Source organism: Eurosta solidaginis, chromosome 1 (genome assembly GCF_040869045.1).
Source record: "Eurosta solidaginis isolate ZX-2024a chromosome 1, ASM4086904v1, whole genome shotgun sequence".
Lineage (NCBI taxonomy): Eukaryota > Metazoa > Arthropoda > Insecta > Diptera > Tephritidae > Eurosta > Eurosta solidaginis.
In genome coordinates this window covers 35,369,776-35,390,577 of record NC_090319.1, presented here as the reverse complement: position 1 = coordinate 35,390,577, position 20,802 = coordinate 35,369,776, and the positions used below count along the sequence as shown (strand labels likewise).

The 20,802-nt window shown below is 36.7% G+C and overlaps 2 protein-coding genes across 4 annotated transcripts in view; one reads left to right on the top strand and one right to left on the bottom strand.

Moving 5' to 3' along the window:
- Positions 1–20,802, bottom strand: part of Fer2 (48 related 2) — a 115,046-nt gene that overhangs the window by 81,738 nt on the left and 12,506 nt on the right. The window lies entirely within an intron of this gene.
- On the top strand, positions 7,062–13,659 carry LOC137251524 (organic cation transporter protein-like). Its single transcript, XM_067786283.1, has 5 exons — positions 7,062–7,195; positions 7,257–7,617; positions 7,913–8,056; positions 10,155–10,348; positions 12,849–13,659. The coding sequence occupies exons 1-5, from the start codon at positions 7,183–7,185 to the stop codon at positions 13,622–13,624; spliced, it is 1,488 nt and encodes a 495-aa protein (XP_067642384.1). The 5' UTR covers positions 7,062–7,182; the 3' UTR covers positions 13,625–13,659.

Sequence of the window (20,802 nt, the reverse complement as noted above, 5' to 3'; positions counted from 1 at the left end):
TTCCGGAATTGTTGTATTTCGATTTATTACATTTCCCTCATATTTCGCTACCAGTGTTCGGAGTATTTAAAGCTGTTGCCTGAGTAAACGACTACGCCTGAGTAAAAATTAAATTTTGGGAGTATATTTTTTCTTCCTTTTTGAAAGCGGGCGAACAACTAACATCAAATTGATTTGGTGGCTTGGCAAACCTTTCGATTGTGTTTTTGCCATGAAATTTCTCTCAGCAAAAAAGTTATATGCCTTATCAAATGCACATGGAGTCGGCCCAAAACGTGTCGGATAACCAATTAATGCTCCCATTAGCACCCCACATTCTGGAAGAAAAGTGGGCTCAATATCCCCGTATATTTATCGCGAAAAAATATTGTTATTATTATTTTCGGTTTACCATACATATTTCATGCTCCTTTAATGACAGAAGGTTTCAAGACCGGGGCAGATTCCTGTAGGCACGATAACGGCTACCTGGTAACTGACGTACAGAGTGCGAGCGAAGACGAACCCGATACCCCGATCGTCGATGATGACAAACACGCTCCGACATTCAACTATGGCTAAGTGAGAATGGCAATATCACGGCTAAAAAATCACAAGGTGCCAAGTAATGAAGGGATACCCGCCGGGCTGTTTAAACATAGAGGCGAAGAGTTGGTATAAGATAAAGAAGCAAAAAAAGTAGGTCTTGCAATAAATGTGGACAAGACGAAGTACTTCCTGTCATCGTGGCCTTTGTAGCCACGTCACTGTTGACGGACATAAATTCAAGACTGTTAATGTTTTCGTCTATTTGGGAAGGAGCATTCAAAGCAAAAGCAATGTCGGCCTAGAAATCAAACGGAGAATAACTCTTGCCAACAAATGCTTCTTTAGGTAATTGAAAAGTAAAGTCCTCTCTCGATGAACAAAATGTTCGTTCTACAATTCACTCATCATACCTGTCCTTATGTATGGCTCGGAATCATGGAAGGTGTCGAGAGAAGATGAGATGTCTCTTGAAATATTCGAGAGAAAAGTTCTCCGGAAGATATATAGTCCTATCCGTGATGTCGACAGCGAGTATCGAAGGAAACACAGAAAGCTTCGCTAGCTAGGTCATGTCACTGCTACAGCAACAACAACAACAAGCTAGGTCATGTTATGCAGATGAACGAATACGCTCCGGCAGTTTGTAAACAGAGGAAAGAGAAGACCTTCACTGAGCTGGGAGAAACAGTTCGAGAAAGATTTTACCTCTCGTTGTGCTCCCAATTGGCGATTGTTATCGCAAAACAGGGTTGGCTGACCTCACTGACTCAACGCACTTCGCCCGGACACATTTTTTTCTTATATTTTACTCATTCTATTCTCATTCCGTACGAATAAAGTACAAAAACTGTGAGTAAAATGTGAACGCACATGTCTCAAGCCACGGACAATGAACTCACGTCATTTCGTTCAATCGTCACTTGTAAGCAATCAGCTTTTCATAGGTATGCAATGAAAACTTCAACCAAAAGATATTAGGTAGTAATACTATTTAGTTTTCAACTCAACCCAAATAAACCTTTAAAATAAAAAATGTAGTAGGAGGTAAGAGCGGAGCAAAATACTCCGATGGGGATAAAGTCTGAACACTGCGTCAGCAATGAAACATGTTGTCAAAAGCGTGCCGTCACGCCTAGAAAATTTATTTCACAGCTAACTATGATTTTTTTGCTCTCTCATTTTTTAATACGGGATCTGTTTATTGGTTCATGTGGTGAAGTAAATAAAAAAGACAGAAGATGTACGCTATCTGAAACGGTAGTGATGTATTTTCAACGGTCAGAAGAGGGTACAATTTTTACCCGCTTAAAAAAAATAGGAGTAGAAAAATAAAAATATCTTGTTACGAAAGCTATTACAGAAACTGTTCTTTTTAGCATATCAGGGCTACCTAACGCCAATGCAGAAGGGATACACAGGACCAGTGCGAGTTTACATTACTTTTGGCATCAAATAAAAATAAAAAAACTTAAACAGTGATGAGCAGTAAAATTCAATGAATGCGTTTAAAGTAAACTAACTGCAGTTGAAACTTTCATCGAAAAACCGGATATAAAAGGGAGAGGTGTTATCCATTATTTAGTTGAACTGTAGTAACTTTGCGCACTTAAATGGTCTTCGGGTTTGATGAAAAGTTTTACAGTCCCACTTGGAAGTGATCATTATACTTTTAAATGTGTTTTCATCCCTAAAAATGCATTGATATTGCCATCTTGCCCTGTTTATTTGTCGTTGAGAGTCGGGACTAAAACACGGCATATGTTTAAACTTGACCAGAAGATCCCCCAAAAACTCCTGACAGTTGAATTCATTATGTATTACTAATGTTACCAAGTTATTAATTACTAAAATATGTCATGGAGTGTACTAGCCTCGCGGCAGTCGGCCTAGAACCAGAAGATGGTGTTCTTGTTGTAGAAAGACAAAAACATTCCTCGAAAGTCTTCAGTAGCGCTGAACAGACTAAAACACTTAGTTGGATATGACGTAAATAAACATTGTTTGTTTTAACATTTAATTTTTTTGGAACCAATTATATATACGCATATAGACGTAATATTTTAGTACGGCATTACTTATGGAAGCCAACACCAAAGATACCCAAATGATGAATCTCTGTAATTAAATCCAGTAAAGGTCCATCGATATTCACCTACTAGTTTATGTGGATTATTTTACTCACGAAAAATGCAAAAAACATTTTTTCGGGGACATCATTGGTGAAAAATTTACAGATAGCCGAATGACAGAACAAAGAAGAATTTAGAGCGAGGCAATTGATGGCTTACTTCACCTGGTTATGCCACCATCATGTTGAAATAATAAAGGTGATGTCAACAACATAACCTCACTTTTTCGGCAGCTCTATTTGCCAGTATTTACATGTACTACAAAAGTACTAAATTTTTATTACAAAATTTTTCGTACAAATTTCCTCAAAAAACAAGTTTTCTGCAAAATTTTTTCTATAATCTTTTGGGGAATACAAAATTACGTCTATGTTTATTCCTAAAAAATTCTGGTAGCGGCTTACATAGTTATTATATTTCTAAACGTATAGTAAAATTTATACCGATCGCAGTAGAATTCAAAGGCAGTTATGTATGATAGACAACCCTCTAAATTATGCATGCCAAACTTCTCAGAATAAGGGAAAACGTCAACGGGATGAGAGCACCTGTATCATGATTCAATTACTAGAGGTTTGTTCTTGAATGACGGCAGAGCTTTGACACTCCCAAATTGAAAAATCTGGACGGGTTGCTTTTACGAAGTAAGGAAAATGGGTAATAATTCAATCCCCTTTAGCGAAAATTGTAGTAGAAAAGTACCTTTAGTAGTATATTAGTAGTGTTAATAAATTTGTAAATGCCAACAGGTTTTTGGAGGAAATAATTCATTTTCTACTAAATATTTCGTGAATTGATAAAGAGCTATGTTGGTTTAGATGTTTTTTCAAAAATACACTGTATCAAAATTTGTTTCAAAAACTCCCTATATGAGCATAAGTTCAATGCATTATGACATAAGAAGGAGTTAATGAAAAGCATTCTGAGGTGTTCTTCAATATAATTCTAATATAGGGCGTTTTTGTGCCAAATCATGAAATGGGAATATTGTGATATAGGACGATATTGAAAACGCAGCCGACATGGTCTGGCAAAAAAAATAAAATAAAAGAAAATGGCTTATTGTCTTGGAACTATATATTGACTTTGACAGAAGGGTTCAGCTTTTATGCGGTCCTGCTACACAGGGAGTAGGTATTTACCTTTTTATTCTGAAATTTCGGAAAGCTCCTTTACGTTAAGTATTCATAGAAGTGTTCCAGATAAAACGTTAATTTAGAATATTCGGAACACGTTCGTTTGATACTACCTCACGAGGTCCGAATATACATAATATTCAAAATATAAACCGATTCCCCAAATTCTTAAATGGAGACGAATGTTCGGAACATACGGGATGAATAAGTTAACATGCTCAATGTACCAATATTTCGTTACGGCATCTCCATTATTTACTAATGACATTTTTACGTTTTACTAGTCGAGGTTTTGGCATTGAAGTGCTTTAGGTTTCGTATGTTCATAGGTTTACGAAAGTGCACGATGGTGTCCGTACTTTTCATAAAACCTATGTTCAGCCACACTAATAGATCATGGCATAGTTAATATGTAAATTCATCATAAAATTAAAATAAATGTTCCAAGGAATTATGCAGTTTAGTACTTATCGGGTATTTGTAAACTGATTGCTTCCTATTTCTACTACTAATATTTTTCGAAAAATTGCAAAGAAACAACATATTTTCGATACTGTCTCCGGATCTTTAATGCATTGTTTGCGGAATAAGGTGGGAGTATTTCGGGATTATTTATGGAATAATGTCGAAAACTTTTTGGGAATGTTTTTGGGTTTATTGCTGGACTTTGTTAAAATTTTTGCTTAATTATTTTGTGAAGATTTATAGACCATTCATGAATCGATTCGAGGCTATTACGAGTTCATATCGTAGGTAACTCTAAATGATTTTGCAATTATATATTTTGCGTATTGTTTTTGGATTGCTTTGAGATCGGTTCGGGACAGATTTCCTAGTATTACGCGATTGTTTTGGATATTTTTGGATCAGCTGTTTGAATTGTATTCGGAATAATTTTGAGACTATCTCTTGAACGTTTAGACATTTTTGGCGTGATAAATTCGAGACTATTCTGGCACAATTTCGATATTTTTATTGTAATCACTATGGAACTACAAAAATAAACAAAAAATACTTGGTGCGATTTACTTAAGAAGAGATCCGAAGCTAGCTTCTCTTCCAATTTGCGTAGTGCTCCTTTTTAATTTTGGGATGAGACCTACGTACATGTTGTACACCGACACCGAACGACATCTGCAAGGCAGATAAATTCTCACTAACAAGCTTTTCACTCGGAGTATTTGCCAAATCACTGCCAGAAAAACTTTTTTCTAATTGAAAAAAACTTGTTTATAAATTTTTGATGTTGCTTTGCCCGGGACTTGAACCAGGCCCTTCGGCGGCTGCCGAGTCACTACAGAACTATTTCAGGATCATTTCGAAGTCAATTCTGCACAATTTGTGAATTTTTTTGGAACAAATTTTTGTCACTTGAATATTTTTCTTATCATTTCGTTTTTGTATCAGGATTATTTCGAAAGTATAAGGGGGTGATGTCGAGATTATTTTCAGAACAATATTAGTACTGTTTACAGACTGCTTTCGGAAATCTTCTGCTGGACGTCTGTTTCTTCCAAGGCGAATTCAGTACCAGGTGTTGTTATTCCAAGAGCTGATTGCTTCTTCTTGATTATTTTCCATATAACGTCTTGTACGTCTGTTTCTTCCAAGGCGAATTCAGTACCAGGTGTTGTTATCCCAAGAGCTGATCGCTTCATCTTGATTATTTCCCATATAACGTCTTGCACAACTATACGTCTGTTAATCGAAATCAATGAAACTTTTCTTTTGACTTGACATTCTGCTGCACGGCGAATTGGTTCAAATTTTAAAGAAGCAATCAGCTGTTGGGATAACACAAGGCAGAAAATGTCAAGCTAAAAGAAAATTTTCATTGATTGACAAGGCGTTGTATGGAAAATTATCAAGAAGAAGCAATCAGCTGTTGGGATAACAATACCTGGTACTGAATTCGCTTTGGGATAACAACACGCCTTGATCTAACATATTGTTGTACAAAGCATTGTATGAAAAATAATGAAAAAGAAGCAAACGGCTTTTGGGATAACAGCCCATGGTACTGAATTCACCTTTGGCTTTTCCATCACCTTGTATAGATTCGCCTTGGTTTCGGCCATCTTTTAATTCCTCCATTGCCATACCTACCTGTCAAATAATAGCTGACAGGGAGAATGGCTGTCGCGAGTGGTCAGAGAATGGAAGAAAGGTTTGTTTTTTGCTCGCGGTTATTAAATTGAAGTGCCATAAATCGCCCATTTGTGTTTCAAAACAGCTTTTCTTTTAAAAGTGTATACAGAAAATCAGACTACATATTGATTTTCATTTCTAAAATCTAGCTAATAAATAATATATGAGCAGCCAGTTAAGCAAACATTTTAAAATATTGTTACGAATATTAGCAAAACTAAGGAGTGCTGCCGTCTCTAAGCCGATGCTAAGCAGTGACGTGAATGCACATCAATAATTCAATCATTATATATCTACATAAACGAAACAATAACTGCGACTACATATATGTACCATGTACGTATACGAGCAGCGGAGAGTCAATGCACTAACACATGCATATATCTGAGATACTCCTATAAGTATGCAATGAGAAAAACTATAAAATTGTGCAATTGTAGTTACGCTGAGAAGTTTGAGAGCTACTGGACAAGTAGATTCTGGAAGCGCCTAGAAGATGTATAAAATTGTGCAATTGTAGTTACAGCTGAGAAGTTTGAGAGCTCATGGACAATGCTAGTAGATTCTAGAAGATGCGAACGAGGAAACCAGAGAGTATAAAAGGCCGCAGATGTAGAGGCGCTGGAATTCAGTTTGATTTGAGTTGTCAAGCAGCTACGACTAAGACGATATCTAGCGAGCAATAGCAGTATTATTTTGAAAGTCAGTTTCATTTAAGCTATCAGTTTGGTTATTAAGCTATTCGTTGCACAGTTTGAGTGTTATTGTGAAGTATTTTAATAAAGGTCATTTTTCCATTATTCAATATTGGAGTTATTTACTCAACAGTTTAGCGATACGAACCTTGCAAAGGGCAAATAAGAGGATTTGCAGCAAATTCGTTACAATATGTAAATGATGCAATATACCAGTCGTTTAAAAAACTTTGGGGAAACCACTATTGAGCTAATTATATAAGTAATCGAACAGCGGTCGAATAGGTGATCCAGGTTGTTTACTATTGTGAACGTTTTTTTCATACATTCGCCACTTGTGTTAATTCACAATGGTTTCGGCTTTTAAAAATCTCTCCTTTTCTTTTAGAACACTGTAAAATTTTTGACTTAAATTTTTTCATTTCGTATACATTCGAAATTCTAAATAAATTTATTTGTAAAATTCTAAAAATTAATTAAACTGCATGCAGAGAAACTATTTGTTTTAGTTTGTAAATAAAACTGGATTTAAGTCAGCTGTGAGCAATGCAAAAAGATGGTAGATATATAATAAAAAATTATATCAAATATTTCTTAATTTGAATCCAATTTGGGTTTAGATAAACCGCAACGCCCTGACCCTGTCATTGCAATTTTGGGAAGCGATTTGGGACGTTGGCAGTTAATGGTTTGTTTATGGATATTCTTATCAAAATTTCCCACAGGTTGGGTGCAAATATCGATGACATTTCTATCGGCAGCTGTTAAAGTTACCTGCAAGGACGGTAGCGGTGGAAATGTTACCGATATTTGTGAAGCGAACTGCAAGGAGTATGAATATGATCGTAGCACTTTCGAACAAACTGTAATTATGGAATGGGATTTGGTATGCGATCGTGAATGGTTGGATAAATTGGGACAAACATTGGTGATGCTGGGCATTATGTTAGGCAATATGATAATGGGATTATTGGCGGACAAGTGAGGGCAGAAATTAGCGGAAGGCGAACTTAAAGAGGCTGAAACTAATCTAAGGCGAATTCAGTACCAGGTGTTATCCCAATAGCTTATTGCTTATGATTGATAATTTTCCATACAACATTTTCTTTTGGGTTCACATTGTTCTGCACGGCGAATTGGTCGAATTCGCTATGTCACCACCTGGTATGGATTTGCCTTGATTGTCTGCATTCGTTTCGTCGTTATAATGCATAGATTCGCCTTGAGCTTACTTAAATATTTTCTCGAGCATTAATCTCTTTTTTTCTACCAACAGATGGGGTCGCCGTCCTATGTTTGTATTTTCATGCGTTCTGCAATTGATTGCCGGTTGTCTCGTATCAGCATCACCTTGGCTTTGGTTCTTTTTGCTAATGCGGTTTTTGGATGGGTACGCAACAGGTGGCACCATGTCAACAGGGTAAATATGAACTTATGGTTCAGGATGAGTTCTATGTAGCAAATTTACAGCAACTATCATAACTAAATAACGCATTATAGGGACATATCTAGCGATTCCCTTAGCTGGACTGTGTACTGGGGTTGCAACTCGAACGAGAAAATCCCTAACAATGAAAAAAAGTAGCTTACAAACCTCAGATAAGATACGATTTTTTTTTTCAAAAGATGACCACGTCTAACGTTTCAAGAATTATCATTTTAGGAATTCCTGAACAATTGCATGGGCTCGTGATGTCAAAGGCTGACACAAAGCATAATGAACAGGCCAAGAATGAACAGCGTCTACCCGTTGTTGTTATTAGGATAAAAGCAAGCAATACGAGGCAAACTCGATAGTTTTCTGCTGAGAAAGAGACTTCACAGTCAAGTTATCTCATATATGGCTTTGGACGAGCGTCTAGCTTCGGTACGCATGAAGACAACAAGCCACTTCCGCGTACGCACCAATTTATGAAGCGTGGATAAGGATTCCTTTTATGACATGATATCAGAGTCTAACTTGGCGACTTTAACGTCAGGTGGGCAGCTAATAGGCTTTTGGTCTAACAGAAGAAAGTGCACGCAGTGAGCTAGATTGACGCTGAGAAGCTGCTTATGAAGCAGACAGCTGCCGACCACTTCAATTTGCTCTTAGATCTGCTTTCTGAGTGAAATCTTCCACCGGACTACGTGGCCGAGTAGTGGAAGTACATTTCTCACATAATATGTGCCATAGCTTCAGACACAATAGGTTTCCAGTTTGGTAGGAAAAACAAAAATGAGGACTGCCGCACTGCCTCACAGAAAGAGAACGCGCGGTATATAGCAGCAATGCAACTAAGGAACAGATACTCCTGTTAAGAAAAGAGAAACGTGAGGCAGAGAAAACAAGCCAATATTCGATAAATTGATTGGACCATATCAATGTCGTCTCAGATCTGGTAACTATGCTTTCGTCCAGATCCTTACTATGCACCGAATCCTCGAAAAGAAATGCGTTACTTAAATTCATGGCTTTTATTTGGTTTAGTGGGAGGAGTAAATGCTTTATGCACTAACCGGGTGTTCAAGTCAAAGAACTTTACCATTGTAAGCCAGCCTTTTTCTCTTGAAGAGCTATCCTTCGAACGGTACGAAGGTATTTTAACATTACTTCAGGTGTGGTAGAGCGCTAGGTAACCGTCGTCCCATTTAGCTAGACATTGGTCTTACCGTTTCATGGGGAGAATAATCCCCATGTATCTGCTGACCATATCACATTTGTCACTTTCGAAAGATATCTTATGAATTATACTGCCAGGACCCGGTCAAGTGTTTATGCCTATTTTGATGTTGAGCGAAGTGGTCGTTGGATTCACAGTCTAAATTTAAATTTTGCCTATATTATGGAGATATTCACGGAAATTACGTGTTCAGCTAGAATATGGGTAAGGTATAAATATATTTACGCTGTTCGCAGTTCTATGATATCGACCACAAAAGCGGCTATCGCCTCTCCTTCCTTGGCGATTCGGCGGCTTTTTCCGCATTTTCCTGTAATTAAGCTTGCCTTCTTTTATCGCGCTTTTATACGTTTTTTACATATTCTAGAGCATTAGATCTCATACTTGCGTATCACATCTTAATTATCGCCTGACGCTGCCTTTGAGCAGGTTTATGTTGAAGAAGTTATCGCCTCTGCCAGTACGATCTTTGATTAGTCTCCATTCCAACGCATTTGGCTGTATATTTTCTGCTATAAAACAGAGATCAACATGACTAGTCCGAGCTTGACAGGCATCTCAAGAACTTACTTCCCTACGGTGTTAGTGTGAGACATTCTCCGATAGAAAACGCTAACGCTAACATCTCCAGTGAGATTCAAGGAACGGATGCATCAACGGCTTGGTTCTGCAAATCGCACTTTCCAAGTGAATTAAAACACAATAATTTAATTTCAATTTGACTACTGAAACTGATTACTTTTGAAAATTGATCAGAAATATATTTATAATTAAAATTTTAATTGAATTCTTTTGCAGCGGGATTTCGCTAGCACTATTTAATCTCTCACTTTTTTTTACTCTTCTATTACATAGCTTTACAATTATCATGGAAATTGTTGGTAAAAGTAAGCGTGAACTAATGGCCGTACTTTATCAGATACCATTCAATTTGGGTCATGCCACTTTACCCGTCTTCTCCTATTTTCTACGCCACTGGCGTTGGTATCATTTTGGCTTTTCGTCTTTTTCAGTACTTTATATTGTTTATTTTTGGGTTTTGCAGGTAAGTGTAAACAAAATTTCGAACTGTTCGGCTACAGCTGTGAAATAATGATTACTGATTGTAATCATTGATGTAGCAAATTTATTTTCTGACGAATATTAGATTATTAATTTTGACTTTTTTAAATATCTCAACAATTAAAGTAGTTAAAAATAAAGTTAATCAAAAATAAAGAACAATAATCATTCAAATAATCCATAACTCAAAAATAAAAATGACTTAAAATCAGCTAATAAATCGTGAATATAATTGTGCTTCCATGATTCTTAAAATATTTAAATTACTTACATTTCATAGTAATTATAAATAATTTCGTCCGATTCAGTGTAATTTAGTTTATTTATAAGGTAATCGATTTATTTTCTTATACAGACTTAGCTTTTGATAAAATTTTGTAAATAAATATTGCTCTGCTTGACTTATTTCCAAAAATCATTTTTTTTATTGCTTATTTAAATTACAAACATCCAAATTTGTTGCTGTCAAAATATTACTTAATGACTGCTCTTGGTTAAAAAGACAAATTATCAAAAATATTAGAAAGAATTTATTACTTATCAGAAAAAAGTAGTTAAAAAGTAATTAGAATAATACATAACAATAAAATAACATTACTTAATTACTACTTATTCGAAAAAAAATTATTCAAACTGATTCCGATTAATTAGTTTTGATTATTCATAATCAAGAAAGGCAATAATCATTATTTAATCTCTATTATATTCCAAAACTAATAATTTTTATTTAGCACTAGTTGTTATCAGAATTTAACAGGCAGAGTTTGGTTGCTAGGATTTTGATTTATATGAATTACTATAGATTATTTTTATTGATGTTATTCAAAAAGAATCATTAAAAATTAATCATTTATTAGTAACAAAAATGAAAAAAAGTCATCAAACTAATTAAAAGTAAAAGGACTTTATCAAATTAATTTACATAAATTATTTATGGTTAGTTCTTTTAATGACTTTTAAATTAAAAATTATATTTTGTTATTGACTTATAAAATGATAAAACAATAATCTATTCATTCATTCATTCATTAATTCAGTAATCGAAAAAAAGAAAAAGTAATCAAACTGATTTATATGAATTACTTCTCATTATTTTTTCAACGACTTTTTTGCATAAAAACATTGTAATTTGTTGTTTACTCGCAAAAATCATCAGACAATAATCATTAATCAGTAATCAAAAGGGAAAAAATTATCATACTGATTTAGATTAGCCTTATAAAAATCATGAGAGAATATTCATTAATCACTAATAAAAATAAATGTTTCACACTAATTTAGATTACCTACTTTTGATTACTTCTGTTTATTGCTTTTTTGGTGTAATTTTATACAAAGAATAAAATATGCAAAGAAGGCAATTGGAATAAGTTTACAACAACTAAGGCATGACGTGGCTGAATGCGTATGTAACACCTCAACTATCGTTGAAGTGTGGGTTCGAATCGGACTCCCGAAGGACGAGGCTTGGAAGAGATTTAGAAAGTATAATCGAAACAGCTTTCTCCTTTTCCGTCCTGATGTCACGTTGTTTAAATTTTTTCAAAATTAAAAATTTAAATTTGCTTCAAATAAATGTTTTCATACATTAAAAGCAATAGGGCCAATCCTCGCTTAATCCAAATTTTTTTTTATTTTTTACTGACCTATAGAAATAAATGAGAAAAAAATGTACCAAAACAAATTTAGAATTTGTTTTTTTATTACTTCTCTTAATTACTAATTTTGTATAATTGCAAATTTTTATTTGTTAGTGATTATAAAATTATCGTACAATAATCAATACTCAGAAATCAGAATAGAACTCATCAATAATCAAACTAAATTTTATGAATTATTTTAGGAAAATGCTTAATGACTTTTCGTATAAAAACAAACTGTAATTTGTTACGTACTTATAAAACTCATTAGACAAATTAGTAATCGAAATGAAAAAAAAAATATTGTATTCGGATTAGTTTTAAAAATCATAAGAGAATAATCATAAACAATTTATGAGAGAAAAAAAGTTTATGAACCAAATTTTGATTTATTACTTTTGATTATTTGTGTTAATTACTTTTTTAATTAATTACCGGTTTTTATTTGTTACTGACCTTAGAAATCATCAGATAATAATGATTAATCATTAGTCAAAGAAAGGAATGTATTCAACTAATTAAGGTTTATAACTTTAGATTATTTCTGTTTATTACTTTGTTTATTATTACAAATTTTGTTTTATTTCGGATATATAGAAATCATCAGACAAGAATAATTACTTGTTTATAAAAAAAAATTAATCCTACTTATTTAAATTAATTAGTTTTGATTATGAATGTTAATTCGACTTTTCGAATAATCACAAATTTAAATTAGTTTCTTACTGATTTATAAAATTAACACACAATAATCATTACTCAGTAATCAAAATCAAAAAAAATTATCAAACAAATTTGGATTAGTTACTCCTGATTATTTTAGTTACTTATGTCTTTCTATTTCAAGAATCACCACGCTGGCTTGTTACGACCGGTCGCATTGATAGAGCCGTTGTATTGCTCGAGAAGGGTGCTAAATTCAATAACCAACCTACAGATAAAATACGTCAAGATTTGGAGGCAGCACAGAAGATTACACAAGCCAGTTCTACTTCACAAAAGGGTAATCTCGGCGACTTATTCAAACACGCATATCTCTGCCAGAAAACTATTGCGATGGCTTTCAATTGGCTCGTAGTCTGCATGGTCTACTATGGCATATCAAAGTATATTTCAGCGCTTACTGGCAATATTTTCATAAATAATTTTATAGCTGCAATGTTGGGCGTGCCAGGCACTTGTTTATGTGTGCCAGCCACCAAATATATGGGACGACGTATTACGCTCTTTATATCAAATCTAACGTCGGGTGTATCGTTGACACTCTTAGCATTCGGTTCAGGGTTTAGCGGTCCCATACAAGTGTCATTAGCTACAATTGGCCTTTTTGGTGCATCAGTCACCTTTTCGAATGTTTATTTGTATGCTGGTGAGTTATTTCCGACGGTGGTTCGTCCCACGGGTGTGGGAGTATGTTCGTTTGTTGGACGCGTGGGTTCAATGTTGGCACCATGGATTGAAGGTTTGAAAACTAAACATATTTGGATGCCTCCGGCAATTTTTGGTGGTTTTGCGCTTGCTGCAGCTGCTTCGGTATTTCTTATGCCAGAAACGAGAGGTTATCCTTTGCCGGAGACAATTGAGGATGGCAATACATTTGGAAGGAAATCGAGGCAAGAGTAAAGGCCGTTGGTTTGGAGATGAAATAAAAAAATTTAACTATGTGTGTACTATATTTTAACAAATTTGTTAAATAATAGAAGATGTTCTAATATAAACCGTATGAAGCCTATATTTCAATTACAGGCGTTTTGGAATGCACTACCTCATGCAGGAGTCAAGGTCTTTCTGGTCAGTTGTTGATATCTAAGCAAGGAATTTCTCGAAGATCCTGCGGTGGAAAAGTCTAAACACCAAGTTTTCACATAAACTTAATGCCAATGATCCTGCTGTTGGCCTTCACTAGGCGCGAGGACTAAGCTGTCACCAAGAACATAAAGAGGTTATCAATCATTAGTCTCCGACGAAGTAGATAGGCTGGTATTAATGCATATGCGTCCTACGGCACGTTGGTTCAGATCCGGTTTCGTAGGCCGAGTTTGAGTATGGGGAATAGCTGCGCCATTTGACCACACCGAAGATATGGAGAAGAAAATGACCGGCTAGTGTGAACCTGCGTCATCGTATTATCTTCTCCGCAATGCCACAGAACCTCACATCTCTCTGCCTCCGATACCGGTTCGGGCTTTGTCGGCTCACTGCCTCAAAAATGTTGTTGTACCAATACTTCTCGCAACTGCTACGCCAATTGGTCGTCTGTTTTCATACCGCCGGCCTCCTCGTTGATAAGACGGTCAAACACTTTCTGATGGCCGCTCAAGTGTTATCGTCCAGACAACAGCGAGTTCCACTGCGACCCATGCCCGTCCAATATCAGACCAGTGCCGCGATTCACTCCGCTGCTTACAGCGATCCTTCAATGCCTTAGTTATTCGACTTCTACCGCCGACCAACGATAATGCCGCCGCAATAATAATCTGCGACAGGATCCACCTTCAATTATTTCATATTTCGCTCAGTGACTTACTAACCTTTGCTCCCTACTTCTTTGACTCATAGAGCTGTAGCTGTGTTCTAATTTAGTGGGAATAAACATGCGTGATAACTTAGTCTTCGACAAACCCCACCTCATAGCTCTTAGGCCGATTTTACACTGCGAGTTTAAGTTAACTAGAGTTTTGCTAGATCAATGGTTTGAATCGAGCTTAAGGCCTCAACAATAATTTAACAATACAAGTGTTAACCTTGCCCCTGTGTCCACTTACATTAAATTTTACAGCCCATCTCAGAAAATAGGTCATAGTGGTAGGGTTGAACTCAAGTTAACTTAAACTCGCACTGAAAACCCCGGATTCACCCTAGATTCGTTAAATTTGAGAAGAAAGTTCGAAATTTCGTGAGTTTACTCCTTGATTTTCTTAGAATATCACCCATTCCTTCGATATTCTTGTTCCCGGGTGGCTAAGCAACCTGACTATCGCCAAAGTCCATTATATGGGTTCCTGAAACTTTACTATCCTGCAGCAGTATACTTTCTCTTTCTATAGCTTAGACAACCGCCTTAAATATGGAGCATGAGTCCAGCTAGCCTGATTTGTATGTACTTCGAGTACAGCCCATGCAAACGATAACTGAACTCAGAGTGGATTGAAAGCTTGCTACCACTGTTTACCAACCTAAGTACAGCTGAACTCGCCTCGAATTGGAAATATTCTACTATTCGGTAAGTGAGCGCAGCCCATAAAATTCCTTTACATCTAAGAAAGCACGTCCTAAGCTTCCACAAGTAGTTGGGTAATCGTTCAACTGCATTCGCAGTGTCTCACCTTATTTCTGATTCCCATTCCCATCGGTATTATGAATCGCCTTAAAGGTTAAATTCAAACACTTTACTATACACGAAGCTAAGCATCAAAATAAACAAATCAATTTACCACAATCAAAGCGACTCACTCTCACACAAAAAATTGGTTTAGCAAATATTTGAAAACAAATCCGTTTCGTTTGTTTATGGACTTGTGACCAAGCATACGTCCAGAGATTAAATTTGAAGTGGTAAACACATTCTAAAATAAGACGTGTACATACTTCTGTACATCGTTGTCAAGGGATGTTTATCGATGAAAGGGATACAAGAAGAAAATAATTGATTGAATGCAAAGTAAACAGAAGGAAAAATATGTGTAAACCAATATACTGACGAAAGCCGAGATCATCGGTTCCACTGACATCATCCATTTACTCTGCTTAGTGGTGTCCGGTTATACAGGGCGAGTGACTGTTTGATTATGGGCAGCTCTTGACAAGCTTGTATAGATCCACAACCAGCTTTATCACTGCTTCCTTCGGCCATCGATCTCGCTTAGTCTAGTCTCGAAAACATTGATGGACTGTACAACAGCTACTATAAGTGGGCTAAACAAAAGATGCCATCACCTTAAGAAGGTCTAGCTAGATATCTGCTACCGCTGAACAGTCGGAATTGCAGAGTTGCGAATGCGAACGACAACGACGCCCACTTTTTATATTCAGCTGAACAGAGATCACAGAGTATATTAATTTTGTTCGCATAACGGTACCCCGTAACGGCATAAACTAATCGAGATATACATAGACTTCTATATATCAAAATGATCTGGGAGAAAAAAGAAATTCATTTATCCATGTCCGTCCGTCTGTCCGTAAACACGATAACATGAGTAAATTTTGAGATATCTTTATGAAATTTGGTATGTGAGTTCCTGGCCACACATCTCAGATCGGACTATACCCATGCCCACTTTTTCGATATCGAAAATTTCGAAAAACCGAAAAAGTGCGAAAATTCATTACCAAAGACGGATAAAGCGATAAAACTTGGTAGGTGGGTTGACCTTATGACGCAGAGTAGAAAATTAGTAAAATTTTGGACAATGGGCGTAGCACCGCCCGCTTTTAGAAGAAGGTAATTTAAAAGTTTTGCAAGCTGTAATTTGGCAGCTGAGTATGTAATTTAGCCTCCTTACTTATTCGATATCAAATATTTCGAAAAGTGGAAAAAAGTAATAAAGTTTGATACGTTCACAGCTGAGCTCACCTGACCATAATGCTAGTTCTATCTCCTTTTTTGTGGAGGTATTTAGGTACAAAATAGTGTAGTAGTGTGTGGGGTGGCTGTAGTACTTTTCTTCCGTGTTTGGATTCTTAATGTTGATATAACTACGCTTCGTCGAACATCCCATTCCGAGACTTTTGTAAAATTTTTAATAGGACAAATATAATGCACAACATATTTCATACAAAATCTGTCCAAAAAAATGGACCATCACAGCAACCAATATCTGAAATTTCGCTCTTTTTCCCACTAATAAGTACATTCCTGCATCGATCCCGATGGCAGCAACCCCGGTAGTTTTGACACTTCGTTCAGTGTCAAACGCTCGTTCCACAACGATTCACTACTTCGGTCAGTATCAATCAGTGTTAGAAAGAGAAGGAAACAAACTTATTTAGTTGTAAACCTATACCATTGTAAAGGTTTACAAGTAGGATATGCAGCAGAAGGCACACACACAGCCACGCTCACCTGATAAAAATGCTTGTTCTTGTTCGTTTTTATGCTATTTGGCATGATTTGGCACTGTTGTACTTCATAGGTACAAAAAAGTGTAGTACCCGCTAACGAAAACTGCGTAGAAATTTCATTGTAAATTTTCAAAGAAATACCCTTATTCACTTTCAAACGAGCACTTAATTGCCTCTCTCCTTAAAACCCATATGTTTTGGACCATTTTAGTTAACAAATTGTGATACTTTATTACCGGGGACGATTGCTAAAATACGACCAAAACCGTGGGGGGAGGTGTTATTGGACGCGTTTTGCGTCGCTTCCAATAATGCGATGACTTTTTCGCCTTTGGATTATTGATACCAAGACAAAACGCGTTATTGCAGTCGACCACGGCTTCAAACTGTTTTTCGCGGATAACCTTTGAACGGGTAGAAAAACTTAGCACCCGTGTTTGTATTCTTAATGCTGGAATAACTACGTGTCCTCAGATACCCCAATTGAAGACCTTTGCATAATTTTTGGTAGGACCCATATATGTGCACTTTACATTTTCATACTAAATTCGTTCAAAAAATTTACCATCATAGCAATCCATTTCTGATATTGCGGTCCTTTTCTTGTTTCCCTACGTCACTTCGACGACTGCAACCCCGGTAATTTTGACACTTCGTTAAGTGTCAAACTCATGTTCCACGCTAATTTAACATGACCGAAGTGTCAAACGGTGTTAGAAAAAGAAAGGAATTGTTTCCTTCTCACACATATCATACTTCTAAACCTGTACAATGACCTATACAATGCTCGATACTTGATTTTATGACTCAAAATAGAAAGTTTGTAAAATTGTGGTAAATCGGGCTGGCACCGTTAACAATCAGAAAAAGGAGAATTAAAAGTTAAAAGTTAAAATTCGGCATGTATATATAAAATTCAACAAAATTTATGTGAAAGTTAGCAAAATTGGTGAGCGCCCACGCCGTGGTGGCAAAGCGTTTTCAACCAATTCGCCGTGCAGAAGAATGTCAAGTCAATAGATAATGCCCATTGAATCCAATTAACTGGGACATTAAAGTACAAGGCGATATATAGAAAATAATCAAGAAGAAGCAATCAGCTGCTGAGATAACAACACTTGGTGCTGAATTCGCCTTGGCCCCCGCCCACTTCAAAAAAATCGATATCGAAATTTCGAAAAATGGAAAAAATGCTATAATTCATTACAAAGTCAGAAAAAGTGATGAAATTTGAAATGTGGGTATTTTATAAAATTTTGGAAAAGGGGCGTGGCTCCGCCCACATTAAGAAGAAGAAAATTTAAAAGTTTGGCAAACCGTAAGAAAAAAGCCCTTCAAAAATTTGGCGAGGGGGTTGTCCTTGCTATTATATATATACTTTGTGAAAATTAACCAAATTGGTTGACTTTTTTTTAAATCTGATGGTAATACAAAATTTATTATCTTTGTGGAATATGATGTCCTTTGCCGGATGCAGATCCGATATGTTCCGGTAACAAGCACCATACAGGTGATAGCCCGACCATCTCGGGAACGATTTGGTATGACCACATGAAACCTTCTAGGTCATCCCGCGTTTCCACCCCTAGATCCATGTGGAACTTAGGGTCACGAGAGCCTCGGCTGTTAAAGCAATAGGATTTGCCAAGGCTAGGTGACAATTGGATTGGAAGAGCTATATATAACGCTGGCAACCACTTGAAAGGGTTGCGCTACACAACCCCTTGAATCAATTTGATATTTTAGTCGCCTCTTACGACAGGCATACCCACCGCGGGTATATTCTAAGCCACCTAACCCGCTGGGGCAACAATTTTCGTCTTATGGTGTTATTGTTGTTGTTGTATTAACGTCCTATGCTAATTAAGAGATTGCGTTAAAAAATTAGCCCAATTGCCTTTCACTTACTCTGATAAAATATAATCCTTCTTTCAATTTCCTTTTACAACGGATGAGATCGACTTATAATGCAAATGAATTACAATATTTTCATTTCCCACACACCAAACGCACAATTGAATATAAAACAGCAACAACAAAAAATAACACAAAGAATTCACCAGTAAAAGCGAACAACCGAATCAAATGTGCTGACAAGCACCAAAACAACCTCAGCATATATAAACATATCACGGGTATTAAAATACATACATACATACAAATAGTTTTTTTACAACAACAAGACCCATCCTCGGAAGCATACGTTTATTTATGAAATGCGATAATTTAATTGTGGCCTTACATTCATTGCACCCCTGGGAAGCAGCGAAGGACGTTTGAAATGACGCCCAGTGCTTACGTTTCTGGTGTTGTTATTATTGTTGTGGAAAGTTAAATTAACAATCGTGTTTACATTGCTTTGTAACAAGATTGCACTTAAGATTGTCAATTTGACAGACGATGGTCACGATGCCATCACAAATGAGCGCAAGCGCAACGGCGTTACACCGCCACGCCTATTGAACAACCCTTAGCGCCTGCCTGCACACGAGCACAAGCAATCACATATACTTAGATGTTTTCATTGGTATTCACATCAAAAACGGTAAATCGCACCTTTTGGTCTCATCCGGCAGTCAAACGAAGTAGATCAGTGGCGGCAATGCAGAAATTACCGATAATGAAAAGGTTTACACTTCCGCTGCATGCAGACATAAGGACACCCTTCTGTGAGGCAATAAATATTCATGAGTTTATACATATATACATATACATATGTATGAGGGAAGACTGCTATGTGCGTAGTTGTTTTTTTATGTGTGTAGCGTAGATGGAGGAAATGCTTAAAGCAATCATCGCGTTGTTAAGCCTCGGTGCAACAATCTGTAGCAGCGATCCTCTCCGAGTATAGAACTGCCTTCTTTTCTTGATGGGCTACCCACTAAAAGGACCTGAGACCGCGTTTAGTACAACTTCGGGTACGGAAGCGCGCCACGTGAGCTCCTTGGCTACTCTCACGTTATTGGCCTAAGCAACCATCTTGCAGTTTAGCGAGGATAATATTCCTTGCGTATCTGCTGATCCTGTCCCATCTGTCACATCTGCAGGTCAGTTTATGGATGACACTTCCCGGGGTAGATTGCCTAGTGTTACTTCCACTCTTCTCCGTTGCTGTGCGAAGTGAACGCATTCGAAAAAGGTGTGGCGTGCGTCATCAATGAGCCCACAGTATACGCAATTCGGATTTTCAACTTTGCAATCCTGTGGAGATATGCCGTGGCTACTTAAAAACTATGTCAGCTGGAAGTCGTCCTATCCATGTGGCCGTTCTAACCATTGCTCAAGCTCGGGAATCAGTTCCCTGGTCCACTTGCCTGCAGTACTGCAGCTCCATTGCTGTTGCCACCTTCGGATAGGTTATTTTTGCGCCTGCATGGCAGCATCATCTCTGCGTACTTCTCCTCGGATGTGATAAATTGATTTCCTCTCCTCAGGGAGAAGATGTATCGGTATGGTTCCCGCAATAACAAGAACTGCGTCTGCGGATAGCGCGTGGTTAATGGTTCTTATAGCGAACCTTTTATTAGCTATTTTCCTTTTGTTTTCATTTTAGCCATTAAACTCGCCATATCTTTGGTGTGTTCCTTGCAATGTAGTTGAAATTTAAGCTATTTACTTATAAACTGTGGTAAATTTTTTGGGTTCAAAGACATCAGGTTCATTATTAAATATATCTGATTTTGATGAAGAACAGGCATTACCAAAGAATGTGCTCAATTGTATTATGTATGTTACTC

Excerpts from the sequence above, each read along its gene's own strand:
- LOC137251524 (XM_067786283.1), top strand. Across the intron at positions 7,618-7,912 it reads ATGGGATTATTGGCGGACAA|ATGGGGTCGCCGTCCTATGT; the intron begins GTGAGGGCAGAA and ends TTCTACCAACAG. Across the intron at positions 8,057-10,154 it reads GGTGGCACCATGTCAACAGG|CTTTACAATTATCATGGAAA; the intron begins GTAAATATGAAC and ends TCTATTACATAG.